At 36.2% G+C, this 13,420-nt stretch overlaps 1 protein-coding gene across 1 annotated transcript in view; it reads left to right on the forward strand.

The window, feature by feature from the left end:
• Window positions 1–13,420, forward strand: part of pot1 (protection of telomeres 1 homolog) — an 82,482-nt gene that overhangs the window by 35,084 nt on the left and 33,978 nt on the right. The window contains exons 5-7 of the mRNA XM_034024761.3: window positions 2,881–2,991; window positions 3,868–3,982; window positions 12,627–12,757. Coding sequence (XP_033880652.3) covers window positions 2,881–2,991; window positions 3,868–3,982; window positions 12,627–12,757 — 357 coding nt within the window. The remainder of the gene's footprint in view (window positions 1–2,880; window positions 2,992–3,867; window positions 3,983–12,626; window positions 12,758–13,420) is intronic.

Raw genomic sequence — 13,420 nt, forward strand, 5'->3', positions numbered from 1 at the left:
CAACATAAAACCAATGTCACCTTACAATAATTGATTTTGAGTTTCAGTGTTTTAAAATAAAATATCAAACAGAACAAAATTTAAATGTACCATTTGTAATTCAGTAATATGAGAGAATTGGTCAGGGGTCTGAATACTTTTGCAAGGCACTGTATATATATATATATATATATATATATATATATATATATATATATATATATATATATATATATATATATATATATATATATATATATATAGTCCTGCCTGTATAATCAGGCTATCCATTAAAATATATCTTTAAATGTTTTGACAGAAGAGCTTTAGTAGTTGCCAATTAATTTTTACCCTGTTTTTCTCCCAATTTGAGATGCCCAGTTGTACTTAGCCTGAGCCCACCGCTATCACCCCTGTGCTGACTCGGGAGCGGCGAAGTCAAACTTAAGCAGGCAGCCTGGAGCTACAGCATTGGTGGACAACGCAGCTCTTGGCAGCTTACAGGCAAGCCTGCAGGCGCCAGGCCAGGGGTCGCTGGTGTGCGATGAGCCGAGGACACCCTGGCCGACCTAAGCCCTCCCCCCCCTAGGGCGGCGCTCGGCCAATTGTGTGCTGCCCCCTGGGAGCTCCCGTCCACGGTCGGCAGTGGAATAGCTTGGACTCAAACCACAGACATCCAGGCTATAGGGCGCATCCTGCACTCCACGTGGAGCGCCTTTACTGGATGCGCCACTCGGGAGCCAGAAGAGCCTTTTTTTGATATTCAACATGTGAAATTTGAAAATAAGTCTTTGCCAGCCACTGTACGTTTTTGCTACTTTAATTTTACCACAGCACATGACAAAGGCCTGTTTTGCTTCCAATGGACAATTCTGAATTTAAGGATAAATGGTGCAATTTCCGTCCATTTGTAAAGCAGTTCTATGTGATGCTGTAAAAGTGCTAAGATTGAAAGTCAAAATGTTTTCAAAGATATGGTTTATGATGGTGTTTCATCACACGGACTGCTTAAAGATAAAATACAGCAGTCCTATAACTGTTTAAACCAAAAAACAAACAAAAAAACAAACATTTCTATCACTTATCGGTTTGTGGATCGACGTGTGCCGTTGTCATTGTCGTCTTTCACCCACAACACCAACAAGAGAGATGTAACAGTACTGTATATTTACCTGTCTTGGTCAGATTACTATGGTGCATCCCACAACATATTTAAAATCAAGTCATCTGTTAAAAATGTATTTCTGTTTCCATGGTTATTAGATATGCATTGCATTATTGACATGCTGTTATGGTGATTAAAGTACAAACAGTTATTGGTAGATTATGATAGTTCATTACTTTCACATATATGTAATATGTTACATGTAATCCTACATAAATACTTTTGTTTTTATTTAATTGTAATTATAAAATGGCAAGACTCGAGGGAGCAATCTTATTGGCTATCAAGTGTTCCCTCCTGTGCAGATATGTCTCCATGCCATAACAGTTTGGAACTTGCTTTTCTTTACTACGTATATAGGAAAGTTCACTTTTTGACTTACCTTTGCATTTAAAAAATATATATTCTGCTTTTCCAATATGCTTTTATATTACATTAACTAGATAAAAACCATCACTGGGGCAACAGATATACCGGTACTATTTCTGTAACATAAGTAATTCTGTTTTTTATTACATTTTTAAGAACTTCAAAGGTAAGTTCTGTAGAGCTTTATGTGTGCACTTTTAAAGCAAGATACCATCTTTCCATTTTGCTGTAGTCTTTTAAAAAAGCAGTGACTTTGTCATGGGCAAGTCTGCTGCAGTATTTTAGTTTTAAACTAGAATCAAGTATTGGGTTATCTGCAGCCATTTCTTTATATGAAAACGTGTGCAGCCATACAGTATGCAGCAGATCATCATACTTGTGTAATAAGCATACAGCACGTAAGATTATAATCAAATGCAATCCAAAACATATATAGGAGGCTAGGATTGAAAAATGAAAACAAAAGTTTTCAGCAGATAAGATGCGTACCTGACAAAATACTTAATTTTTATTTAATGCGTAAAAATACGCGTAGCAATTTTGCTGCACAGATTGTCCACCTCCGCTCCCACCTCCCCTAAAACCTCCACTAACAACTACATCTCCCAGAATACAATGTCTTCATTTACTAGGAAACTACACATGAAAAACCAATGCAACAAACATTATCCAATCTCTGGCTAGCCCTGTTGTCTTTGCAGCCAGTCACAGTAAGAATAAGAAAAAACCGAAGCAACACAGGTTGAAGCGTAAAATGATTTATATACAGGGTAATTGAAAGTAAGTTTACCACATCAAGCTTAATTTCTAATCATATAATATATATGATTTATTCCTTATTAATGTGTTTTACTTTAATAATAATAACTTGATGTAGCATCCTTCACACCAAGGTGTCTAAGGGTGCTGCACAATACAGTTAACTGTGTTGTATATTATTATTATTCACCATAAAAAGGAGCTATAACATTAATTAGACAGGCAAACAGAAGTATTAGGCATATTATGTAGAAAAATATACAAGCAGTCCATCAAAAACAAATATTTCAATAATGGCTTTTGTATATAAACATAAACTCATCCCAAATATTGAAAATGCTTTGCAGAAAATTATTTTCAGATCTAATTTTACTTGCCACAAAAGTGCTTCAAGATGGCCATTGGTTTTTCTTGCAAATTTAAACAGCACACTTACCAGGATGCATAAGTGTATCTATAGTGAACTAACAAAAGATTCTCAGCACAAGGGAGGGGGACCCAGCGATTATGTTAAATAAAGCTGATAAGAGTTAAGAGAATAGATTTTACAGCACTGGTTAGCTCTTATAGGTTAATATTCATTTAACATTTTGTAATTTTTATTTTAGGGCATTGTCGTGGTAACTGGCTTCAGTTTGATCAAGTCACCAACTGCTAATAAAGATAAGAGACACCCCTGTCAACTGGAACTTTTTGAAGAAAAAAAAGCAACAGTTTATGTGAGTACTATACAATTAAGAAACACTTGCCACATTTCATTTTAAATAAGCAGTGTATGACATGTGCATTGTTGCTGTACCATCCTCATGCCTCAACGCAGCTGACAGTTCTTCAAAATACAATGCTAATGTAAGAGTTTACTGTTTGTCTGAATAGTAAAGAAACTAACACAAACAAGCAAAGTTATTAACTACTACCCAGGATCTACAGTATCTAATGATCACGTATCTTACCTGTCATTGTTTACATTGGTCAAAAAGCGGGTTTCACAATGATTGTAATCAGTGTTTATTATCTAAACCTTCAAACACTTGAACTTACATTTGTAGTTTTCAAAATGGCATTTCATGACTGTCAGCTTAATGGAGCAATGGCCAAAGCTATTGTTTAAGAAATATGATCCATTGAGGCCCAGTTTTGAACCTTTTAATATCTGAACTGAATTTTAAAAAGAACAGTGTTCTTTGTGTTTTTTTTATTGCCTTGCAGCTCAGCTCAATACTTCAAAGACTGCTCCAGAAGGATTGTACTATTTTATAATAGAGATATATTTATGAAATATTCAAAATTCAAATTACATGTGAACTTTAACTTAAAACATATGTGTTATAAAAAATGGCAAGTTAAACAAAACACAATTGGAGAACAACATTGTTCACATTTGCATGCTACCTATTGCTCCACAGCAGGTCTGTGCAGCAATATTTGAAAGTGTTATAGCAATAATAAATCCTGTACTCTTTATAAAGTCTAATGGTTTGCTCCACTAGTAGCATGCACAACAACACATATTTGTTACACTTGGACAAAGTTATCAGTGTTCTTGTAGATAGGACTTGTGTCTTTTAAAATACTCTGTTCACCTTTTTTTTTAGGTTCAAAATCCAAAATACATATATGTTCCGCTGAATGAACTCAAACCTGGAGTAGTTGTAAATGTGTATGGAGTTGTGACATACTATAAACATCCATTCCCGACAAAAGGGACTGGTAAGTATTTATCCAGAATAAATAAAGTATAAATCAGTAGTAGGAAATATATACAGTAATAGTATACCCTTTGACTAATATCAAATATTCTCCTTGTAACAACATACTTTTTTGCTGCTGTTTTGCTAACTCTAAATGTGCCTGTTAAGTTGGATAGGATTCTGAGAGATGATGCTGGTGTATGAGATGTCCTTCTTATTTAATGGGAGATGTATATAATAAACTGAACCCAGTTTATTATCCCAGTGCAGCTATTCTGTGTTCTTTTATTTTTTTTAGGAAGCATCCAAATACTGGCTAATTTATCAGAACTGAAAAAAAAAAACTATTTTTTGTTTGTTGAACTTTTGCATTACCTACATTTCCTCAAACTTGATCTTTTTCATATTCTTGATGGCTGCCAACACATGGAGCAGCTTCTGTTTACTTTATTTCCAACATGTTTTACATTTTTTATCTGGAGTTGTGTTTTTTTTTTATTTCAGATTGGGGCGCATAACTACGCCCAGGTATAACACTTAGTTACATACCAGTTTTCCAAACCAGTCCCTAAAACTGGTCATTCCTGAAGTGGAGGGTTTTATAGTGATTATAGTACACCAATGAAGATGTAGAATGTGCAGTTCTGCTGTACTTCTATTTATGATCCATATGAATTTTTGTACTCTTCTGCTTAATTTGAAAATAAGAACTTTCAAGTCTTATTGCTCTACTTAAGGAATATGTGCTGATGGTTTATATATGGGCAGCAGTGTGGAGTACTGGTTAGGGCTCTGGACTCTTGACCGGAGGGTTGTGGGTTCAATCCCAGGTGGGGGGACACTGCTGCTGTACCCTTGAGCAAGGTACTTTACCTAGATTATTCCAGTAAAAATCCAACTGTCTAAATGGGTAATTGTATGTAAAAATAATGTGATATCTTGTAACAATTGTAAGTCGCCCTGGATAAAGGCGTCTGCTAAGAAATAAATAATAATAATAATAATAATAATAATAGCAGTTTTAATACAAAAAAACTTCCTTTTTTTATTAAAAAGCCTATTTCATGCTGTTGCATAAGTTTAGTAAACCAGGGACTTCAGTTTAAATGTGGGAGTCAAAAATTATACCTAAATATTTATTCTCTGCTGGATCTCATTATGCCTGGCTGTCAAGCAGAACCTTTTAAATATTTTCTTTCTGAAACGGCTGTCAATTTATAAAAACCTAAATTATCTAATCACTAGACCCTCTACTAATTAACAGCCTAATGCTTTTTAAAAAAAGAGTGAGCCAAATAATTCCTAATACTATTAGCAATCTCTTCATAAATTTCTTATTTTTCTTGCACATATTATGATAAAAATATTGGATTTTAATAATACAGTGCCTTGCATAAGTATTCACCCCCCTTGGACTTTTCCACATTTTGTAGTGTTACAACCTGGAATTAAAATGGATTTAATTGGGATTTTTACCATTTGATTTACACAACATACTTAACACTTTGAAGGTGCAAAATATTTTTATCGTGACACAAAAGTTAATTAAACAAAAAAAAAGACATTTGTTGGTTGCATAAGTATTCACCCCTGAGTCGATACTTGGTAGAAGCACCTTTGGCAGCAATTACAGCTGTGAGTCTTTTTGGGTAAGTCTCTACCAGCTTTGCACATCTGGATCCTGCAATTTTTGCCCATTCTTCTTGGCAAAATTGCTCCATCTCTGGTTGGATTGGGACCGTTGGTGAACAGCAATTTTCAAGTCTTGCCACAGATTCTCAATCGGATTGAGGTCTGGGCTTTGACTTGGCCAGTCTAAGACATTCAGGTTCTTGTTTTTAAACCACTCCAGTGTAGCTTTCGCTGTGTGTTTAGGGTCATTGTCCTGCTGGAAGATGAACCTCCGCCCCAGTCCCAGGTCTCTTGCAGACTGAAACAGGTTTTCCTCTAGAATTTCCCTGTATTTGGCTCCATCCATCTTGCCCTCAATCCTGACCAGTTTCCCAGTCCCTGCCGATGAAAAGCATCCCCATAACATGATGCTGCCACCACCATACTTCACCGTGGGGATGGTGTTCTCAGGGTGATGAGCAGTGTTGGCTTTGCGCCACACATAGCGTTTTGCGCTAAGGCCAAAAAGTTCAATTTTGGTCACATCAGACCAGAGAACCTTTTTTCCACATGTTTGCTGTGTCTCGCACATGCCTTTTGGCAAAATCCAAATGGGATTTCATATGGGTTTTTTTCAGCAATGGCTTTCTTCTCGCCACTCTTCCATAAAGCCCAGCTTTGTGGAGCGTCCGGGTTATAGTTGTCCCATGGACGGTTTCTCCCATCTCAGCTGTGGATCTCTCCAGCTCCTTCAGAGTTACCATTGGCCTCTTAGTTGCTTCTCTGACTAATGCCCTCCTTACCTGGTCACTGAGTTTTGGTGGACGGCTTTCTCTAGGCAGAGTCGCGGTTGTGCCATTTTCTTTACATTTTTTAATAATGGATTTAATGGTGCTCCGGGGGATGTTCAAACTTTGGGATATTTTTTTATAACCCAACCCTGCTTGGTGCTTCTCCAGAACTTTATCCCGGACTTGTTTTGATAGCTCCTTGGTCTTCATGATGCTGTTTGTTTAGATATGCTCTCTAACAAACTCTGGGGACTTCCAGAAACAGGTGTATTTAATCTGAGATCATGTGACACTTGTATAATTGCACACAGGTGGACTCCATTCAACTAATTATGTGACTTCTGAAGGCAATTGGTTGCACCAGAGCTTATTTAGGGGTGTCACAGCAAAGGGGGTGAATACTTATGCAATCAAGACTTTTCAGTTTTTTATTTGTAAATCATTTTGAAAAATATGTAGATTTTTTTCCCCACTTCAAAATTATGGACTATTTTGTGTAGATCAGTGCCAAAAATCCTAATTAAATCCATTTTAATTCCAGGTTGTAACACTACAAAATGTGGAAAAGTCCAAGGGGGGTGAATACTTATGCAAGGCACTGTAAACTAACTCAGAAGTACCAAACTGTATTGGTGTGCTGAGCAAGTTAACAACAGAGTAACGTATTAGGTTGTGTTGGTACCATTAAAAAATAAAATAAGTGTTTTGGATTATCCGTTTAGACACCTAAATCCATGCCAAACTGGACAAAGCTCACAAAAATAATAAAATAGATTCAGTCTTTTCTTAAATGACTTTGTTAATGCCTACAGTAGAAGAATAGTGCAGTATTACGTAACTGAATGTTTCTATTATAGGCATTCAACAAATGTATTCATTAAATTATAAGAAGTGCTTTCTTCCACAGCAGTATGTCTTGCAGGATATTGTAAACATCCGACTCAAAGACCATATAAACAAACCAAGTGTACTTGCAAACTGCATTGTGAACACAAACGAACTCGGTCCTGGAAAAGGAACAAAAAAACTAAATTTAGCTTGCATCCAGGTCCCTGTTTTGCTTTTTCTGCAGTGCTAAATACTGTGGAAACATTTGGGCGATCTTCCGACCAGAAAGGTGGTGGGAATGACATAAATCAAACATTAAATGTCACTGAAAATTTTATCTTTTGATTTGTATAATGCCTATTACTTAAACAAAAGTATTAAAATCCACTACTAGATTGTTATACATAGCACCTCTTTATCAATGAAGCCACCACCGTGCATTGGAGCAAGGTAATACCAAAGCAGTGGGGGAGTACCTAGAGCAGCAATATTGCTTCAATGAAGTATGTTCTGAATATCTAGTGTACGTAAGAGAAGTGTTATGGTAGAATAAGTATGAAACATAAAATATACGCTAACACTAATCATTTTTATTTTGAAAAATGAGCACTGAGTAGGCTAAAGCACCGCCCCTTTAAAAAAAATAAACCACAATTGAAAGATCGCAGCACAGAGGCAGACAGTGTCCAAGAAACAGGTTTCAGAAAGATAGACAGAAAAAAGACAAACAGATAAACCTCTCATTTCCAAAAGGATGTTCACCTAGTCTGAAGTATTTTGTTGAGCTTTATTATGTTTTGGAGAAAATTTGCATTTATTTTCAACAGACTAGGATGGGACCAGGGAAATAAATGAATAAATACATTTTTGTTCCGAACCTTCAAAGGTCAAAATGTACCCTTCATTACAGCCCTAGTTAAAACCGAAACTAAGAAGCCCTAATTATAATATATCTCACATGCTGTGATTATACTTTGCCATCTCTATCTTGCAGTGTAATACGGGTCCAAGTTATTACCATCTGTTTGAAAATATGAAACAGTACCTCGGAGAGAGAACATTCAGAAACCAAAGTGCTTCTTGGTAGTGCTGTCCATCAGTGATTTCAAGGGTTCTCAAAAGGATCGTGTGCTAAAGTGCATCAAGTAACATGTAGAAGAAAGGTAGGGTATCAGGCTGCAATAAGGTTGGCTATATGATCAAAATAGAACATTACTGATTTAGAAGAAAACTGTTTGAGAGGTGCTTTTTTATAATTGTTAGCAGGTTTGATGGCTTGGTGGAAATTGGTTAGGATGTTTCACATAGACCCTCAAGCAAACCAAATCATACTGCATTTCACGCCATATGTGGAAACAAACTACAGTCAAACCCGCTTAATATCACTTCAAATGGACTGAGCATGAATTGTGACAATAAGCGGAGTTGACATTATCAGGAATTTATCAATAACCTAGCAAACCAAATACCCATGTACAAATTCAAACCAATTTAAGTTCTCTTCTCGGTCCGCATACTTTCCTGTATGCATTTTCAGTAGTAGAAGCCACTTGAGCGTTGTGATAGGCAGTCAGAATTAATGTTTTTAAGAATCTTTGAGGTCATTGACAGATGCAAAGAAAATTTGTAAACAAGAGAGATTTTTTTTTCCCTTGCCTTTAGGATAGAGCCATTATTTCAGTCTTTGTGGCTATATTTAAATCTTTTTGTTTCCGAGACTTTTTCATTTTAACATGCAATGGTGAAAAAAACACTGATACTTTTTTTATTATTATGTTCTACAGAGAAATAAAAGGCAGTAACGTATTCAATCCACTACCTAATCCAATCAGTCTGTAAAAGAGTGGGTGTCTGCTTGTATGTTGGAAGATGTAACAAGATCTTAAAATGAGTCACACACAGATACAGAAATCAAGCTTCAAAAGGGAATAAGCCCTCAGTATATTACCTTCTGTAATATTCCAGAGAAACCAAAGGTGTGGAAATTGATGATTCAACATTAAAACTCAAAGAATATGCCGTATTCCTTCGAATTTAAGACACACTTTTTTTAACCATATTTTGCTTCTCAAAAATAGCCTGCATCTTAAATTTGAGTACAGTAGTGTGTATTAAAATTGCCAAGAAAAGACGTGACTACCAGAGTACACAAACAGCAACATGACTGACTGCCAAGAAAAGACAAACAAAGACGTCACTGCCCGAATACACAAGCAGCAACGTGACTTCCTGCCGAGAAAAGACGAACCAAAATGTTACTGCCCGATCTCGAATCATCCATGACACAGACAGCCATTTTCAAAGAAGCGTCATTAGCTTCTTGAGGAATTCAAAGAGCTTTTACAATTTCAGCGTTTCTAACAAACCGTACCAGCTTGGACAGATCATAAATGCTGATCAGATCCCTGTATTTTTGCACATGCCAAGCAATACCACAGTTCACAAATTGGGGGGGAAAAAAAACAGGTGTGAGTAATCACGTCTGGAAATGAGAAACAGCACGTAACTGTAATGTTCTGTGTGATAGCAGACAACCGCAAACTGCCTCCATATGTGCAATTGAGGTTGTATCTTTGTAATATTTTGCATATTTATTTGATGTTTGGTCCTGGAGGCATAATGCTTGTTTTAGAAAACTGAGCTTATATTTTCAGTTGTTTTATCTACTGTATGATCTTCAGAACTGGTTTGTGTGTTTAACACAATTTGTACTGATATACATGGTTTTGTAGAAGATCTGAAACATCTAACATGGCTTATGGTGACAGCTAAAGAAAATGGGAAGTGTAATCTTGGGGAAAGAACTGCATTAAACTAAAAACAGTGCAATTCCATATCTGGCATGCGGTGGAATTTTAAAAAGCTAAATGATGTTCTTGCAGTACTTATTTATTCACATTTTGTAGTTGATTAATGCATATCTGGAACAAAAAAAATGTTATGGGGCGAATTCATAAAGTTTTAGCATAGGGCAGTAATGTTTTATAATTACTCTAAATGGTTTGCCCATCGCCCCATATAAAATCTATTTATTCAGGAATGTCAGGTTTTGATAGGCTTCATCAATGCTAATAAACATCATTAATAAACCTAGAAAGTAAAACAGACAAATGTTTTTTGCAAATGCCATCACCTTATGAGCTGCAACGGATATATCTGTCTCTCTTGTTAATTTATTTATTTATTATTATTATTTATTTATTAGCAGACACCCTTATCCATGGCGAAATACAATTGTTACAAGATATCACATTATTTTTACATACAATTACCCATTAATACAGTTAGGTTTTTACTGGAGCAATCTAGGTAAAGTACCTTGCTCAAGGGTACAGCAGCAGTGTCCCTCACCTGGGATTGAACCAACAACCCTCCGGTCAAGAGTCCAGAGCCCTAACCACTACTCCACACTGCTGCCCTACATTTGTGGGTCCATTTCTGCAAAATAACATTGTCACAGATAATTGATTAACTTCTTATTGTGCAGATTCAACTTGATAATCAGTCAAACTAATAACCACGTACTGTGAGTCATTGATTTCTCTGCAGTTAATCCTGGGTGGTGGTGATTTTTTTTAGGTTTACCAGAGTGTATATTTTAGTGCCAGCTGTACTTAATTATTTAAGTGATGCATCAATTAATAGGTTAGGGTAACAACAAGTTGAACTAGTATCATTTGTCACTGGCATATCAGGGCTTGAATTTCCCCCGCTATGCTGCAGCCAATTAGGGGGGAATGGCAAAAAAAGGCACTTTTTGCATATTAAAAACTATGTATATTTTACTGCATCATCATTCACATTGGTGTTGCTTTTAAAATAAGCTGCTTTCAGGAGACCTAACAGCTGTTCATCACTGTGAGACAGAGCACTCTCTATTGCTGTTGCCATTGCCTGACGTGAAGTTTTTGCATGCAGCAGAAGAAAAAGGTGCTTTTCTTTTTAACCAGCGCGCCATTTCTTTTTTTTAACTCTTTACACTCGGTCCTATTTCCGTTTTCACTGTTTTCATTTATGTATGTTTAACTACTGGATAGTTTGTACTGCATGCATGTAACATATCAAATGAAAGGCCACAGAATTTCCTTTCAAATTATGTAAGGCAACAAGATCAGGTATACTGTCTGTGGTAGAGATGAGAATATATGTAAAGAAAAAAAAAAAAAACGCTTTTCCAGAAAAAACACTGCACCATTGAACCTCAATATGAAATGAACATGGGGGGGGGGAAGCTGAGCTTCTAAGCTTTTCAACGATGCCACCCCTTTCAGTCTAGCTGCTACAATGACGGAGCAATAGACTCAAAACTAAACCTAAGCTGTTAATTAACTCACATAATTAACTTCAGACGATCGTAGCTCAGGCTAGGAGTACCGCCTACACACACTGAATTCTTTGGAAAGCCCCGAATCTGTACTTTTAAACTTACTGAGTAATATGTGCGTAACCTTCGGTACACTGGCGCCCCAAAATTAATGGGGCTGAGATTTAAGAGTTAAAGCGAAAGTCACCGCTTGCAAAACAACACCTAGGTAGACTTTAATATCGTCTTTTTTTTTTCTTCAGAACTGTTTACTTGCTGCATTGTACTGAGTTTCTGTAATGCGTAAAGATAGCGGCCTAGAATCACGTACGAGTGAGTAAAGTCTCGCGGCACTTAAAATATCCCGCACTACATTTATTTATTTATTTTAACCAGAACTACGCATAATGCTTTCGTCACTGACACCCACTTTCTTAGAGACTGTTGTAGCGTTTCAGGCGTTCTAAATTGGGTGAAAAATACAGAAGCTTGGTGTCTTAAAATATCTCTGTGGGATTTTCCCGCACTGAAAGTTGCAGATATATGGGAACAACTTGGAAAATGCGCGATTCCCGCGATCCCGCGCTGAAATTCAAGCCCTGCATATTAAATGAAGCTGTGAAAATGTCATGAGTAATTAAAGTATGTAATGTGGTTATAACTGAATAATGAAAGAATCGACTATTATGGTTCTGGTACATTAATAAACACCATCCAAACATTCTTATCCTTTTTGACATATGAACAGATGGATGGGTTTCTCTATATACTGTCTGCTAGCAGGACAATGGGGGAAATTCACACTTACATTAGTACCAGAATTTAAAAAATAAAAACAACAAAATAAAATTTAACATAACGCAGATAAAGTCTTATGAAAGTCCCCCCCCCCCCCCCCCAAAAAAAAAATACATGTATTTACCATTCCATTAAAATGTAACTAAAGATTCTGCAGCAAATTGTCTAAGATAATGCATACTTTTTTTTTTTTTTTAATTAGTTCATCCCTGGTGGATGTGTGTGATGTACCACTGTTGCAATGGGTACTTTGCTTTAATTTAATTGATATGGGTAGGATCACTTAGGTTTTTTCATTGAAACTGTAACCATCTTCATCATTTGTCTTTCAGATTATTGCTCAGCAGTAACCATTATGGATCAATCGGGAAGAAAACTTTCATGCACACTATTCAGTGACAAATTAGAGGCACTCCCCCAAATCTATAAAGTAGGAGACATTGTTCGGTTCCACAGAATAAAGGTAAGCAATTTGTGGGGGGGAGAGGGGGTGGGGGAGGAGGATGAGTGTCAAAAATAATCACAGGCCTGTAAGGATGATACAAATACAGAGGTATGTTCAGTTAGTCTAAGCAGCAGCACCATTTGACACCATTAAAATAGCAACCTCTTCTGGTTTAAACTCTGTGCTAAAAATAAAATCATTCTACAGTAGCTACTGTACAATATATAGAGTGTGAAAACAAAAGCAAACGCAAAGGTGAAGTTTTTTCTTGTTAAGGGGAGTACATTGAAGAGAATAAATTGTGAAATACCTGTTGAGATCATTCTGCATAGACAAAATAAAAACGATTTATATGTACAAATTTAAATAAATACAACTTTACAGAATTATTAAAAGCAAATTGAACAATGTATATGTTGATATTTCACACCAACAAGAAAGGCCTCAAGGTGTTTAGTTTAGCTGAGAAAGTAAATTTAGTAATAGGGATTAGATCTCACCAGTGTCCAAAAAAACAGTTGTTATTCACAGAATGTTCCCATCACAATTCTTTCTTTCAAGTAAAGACAATGCAGTGTAATTTATTAAAAGAAAAGTTCAATTTACTGTAGTGTAATTAAAGATGCCAAAACGCTTTGATAAGTACATTAATAAGCTCAAGCAGACCCTAAAGATTATCAA

The sequence above is a fragment of the Acipenser ruthenus genome, chromosome 7 (genome assembly GCF_902713425.1).
Source record: "Acipenser ruthenus chromosome 7, fAciRut3.2 maternal haplotype, whole genome shotgun sequence".
Lineage (NCBI taxonomy): Eukaryota > Metazoa > Chordata > Actinopteri > Acipenseriformes > Acipenseridae > Acipenser > Acipenser ruthenus.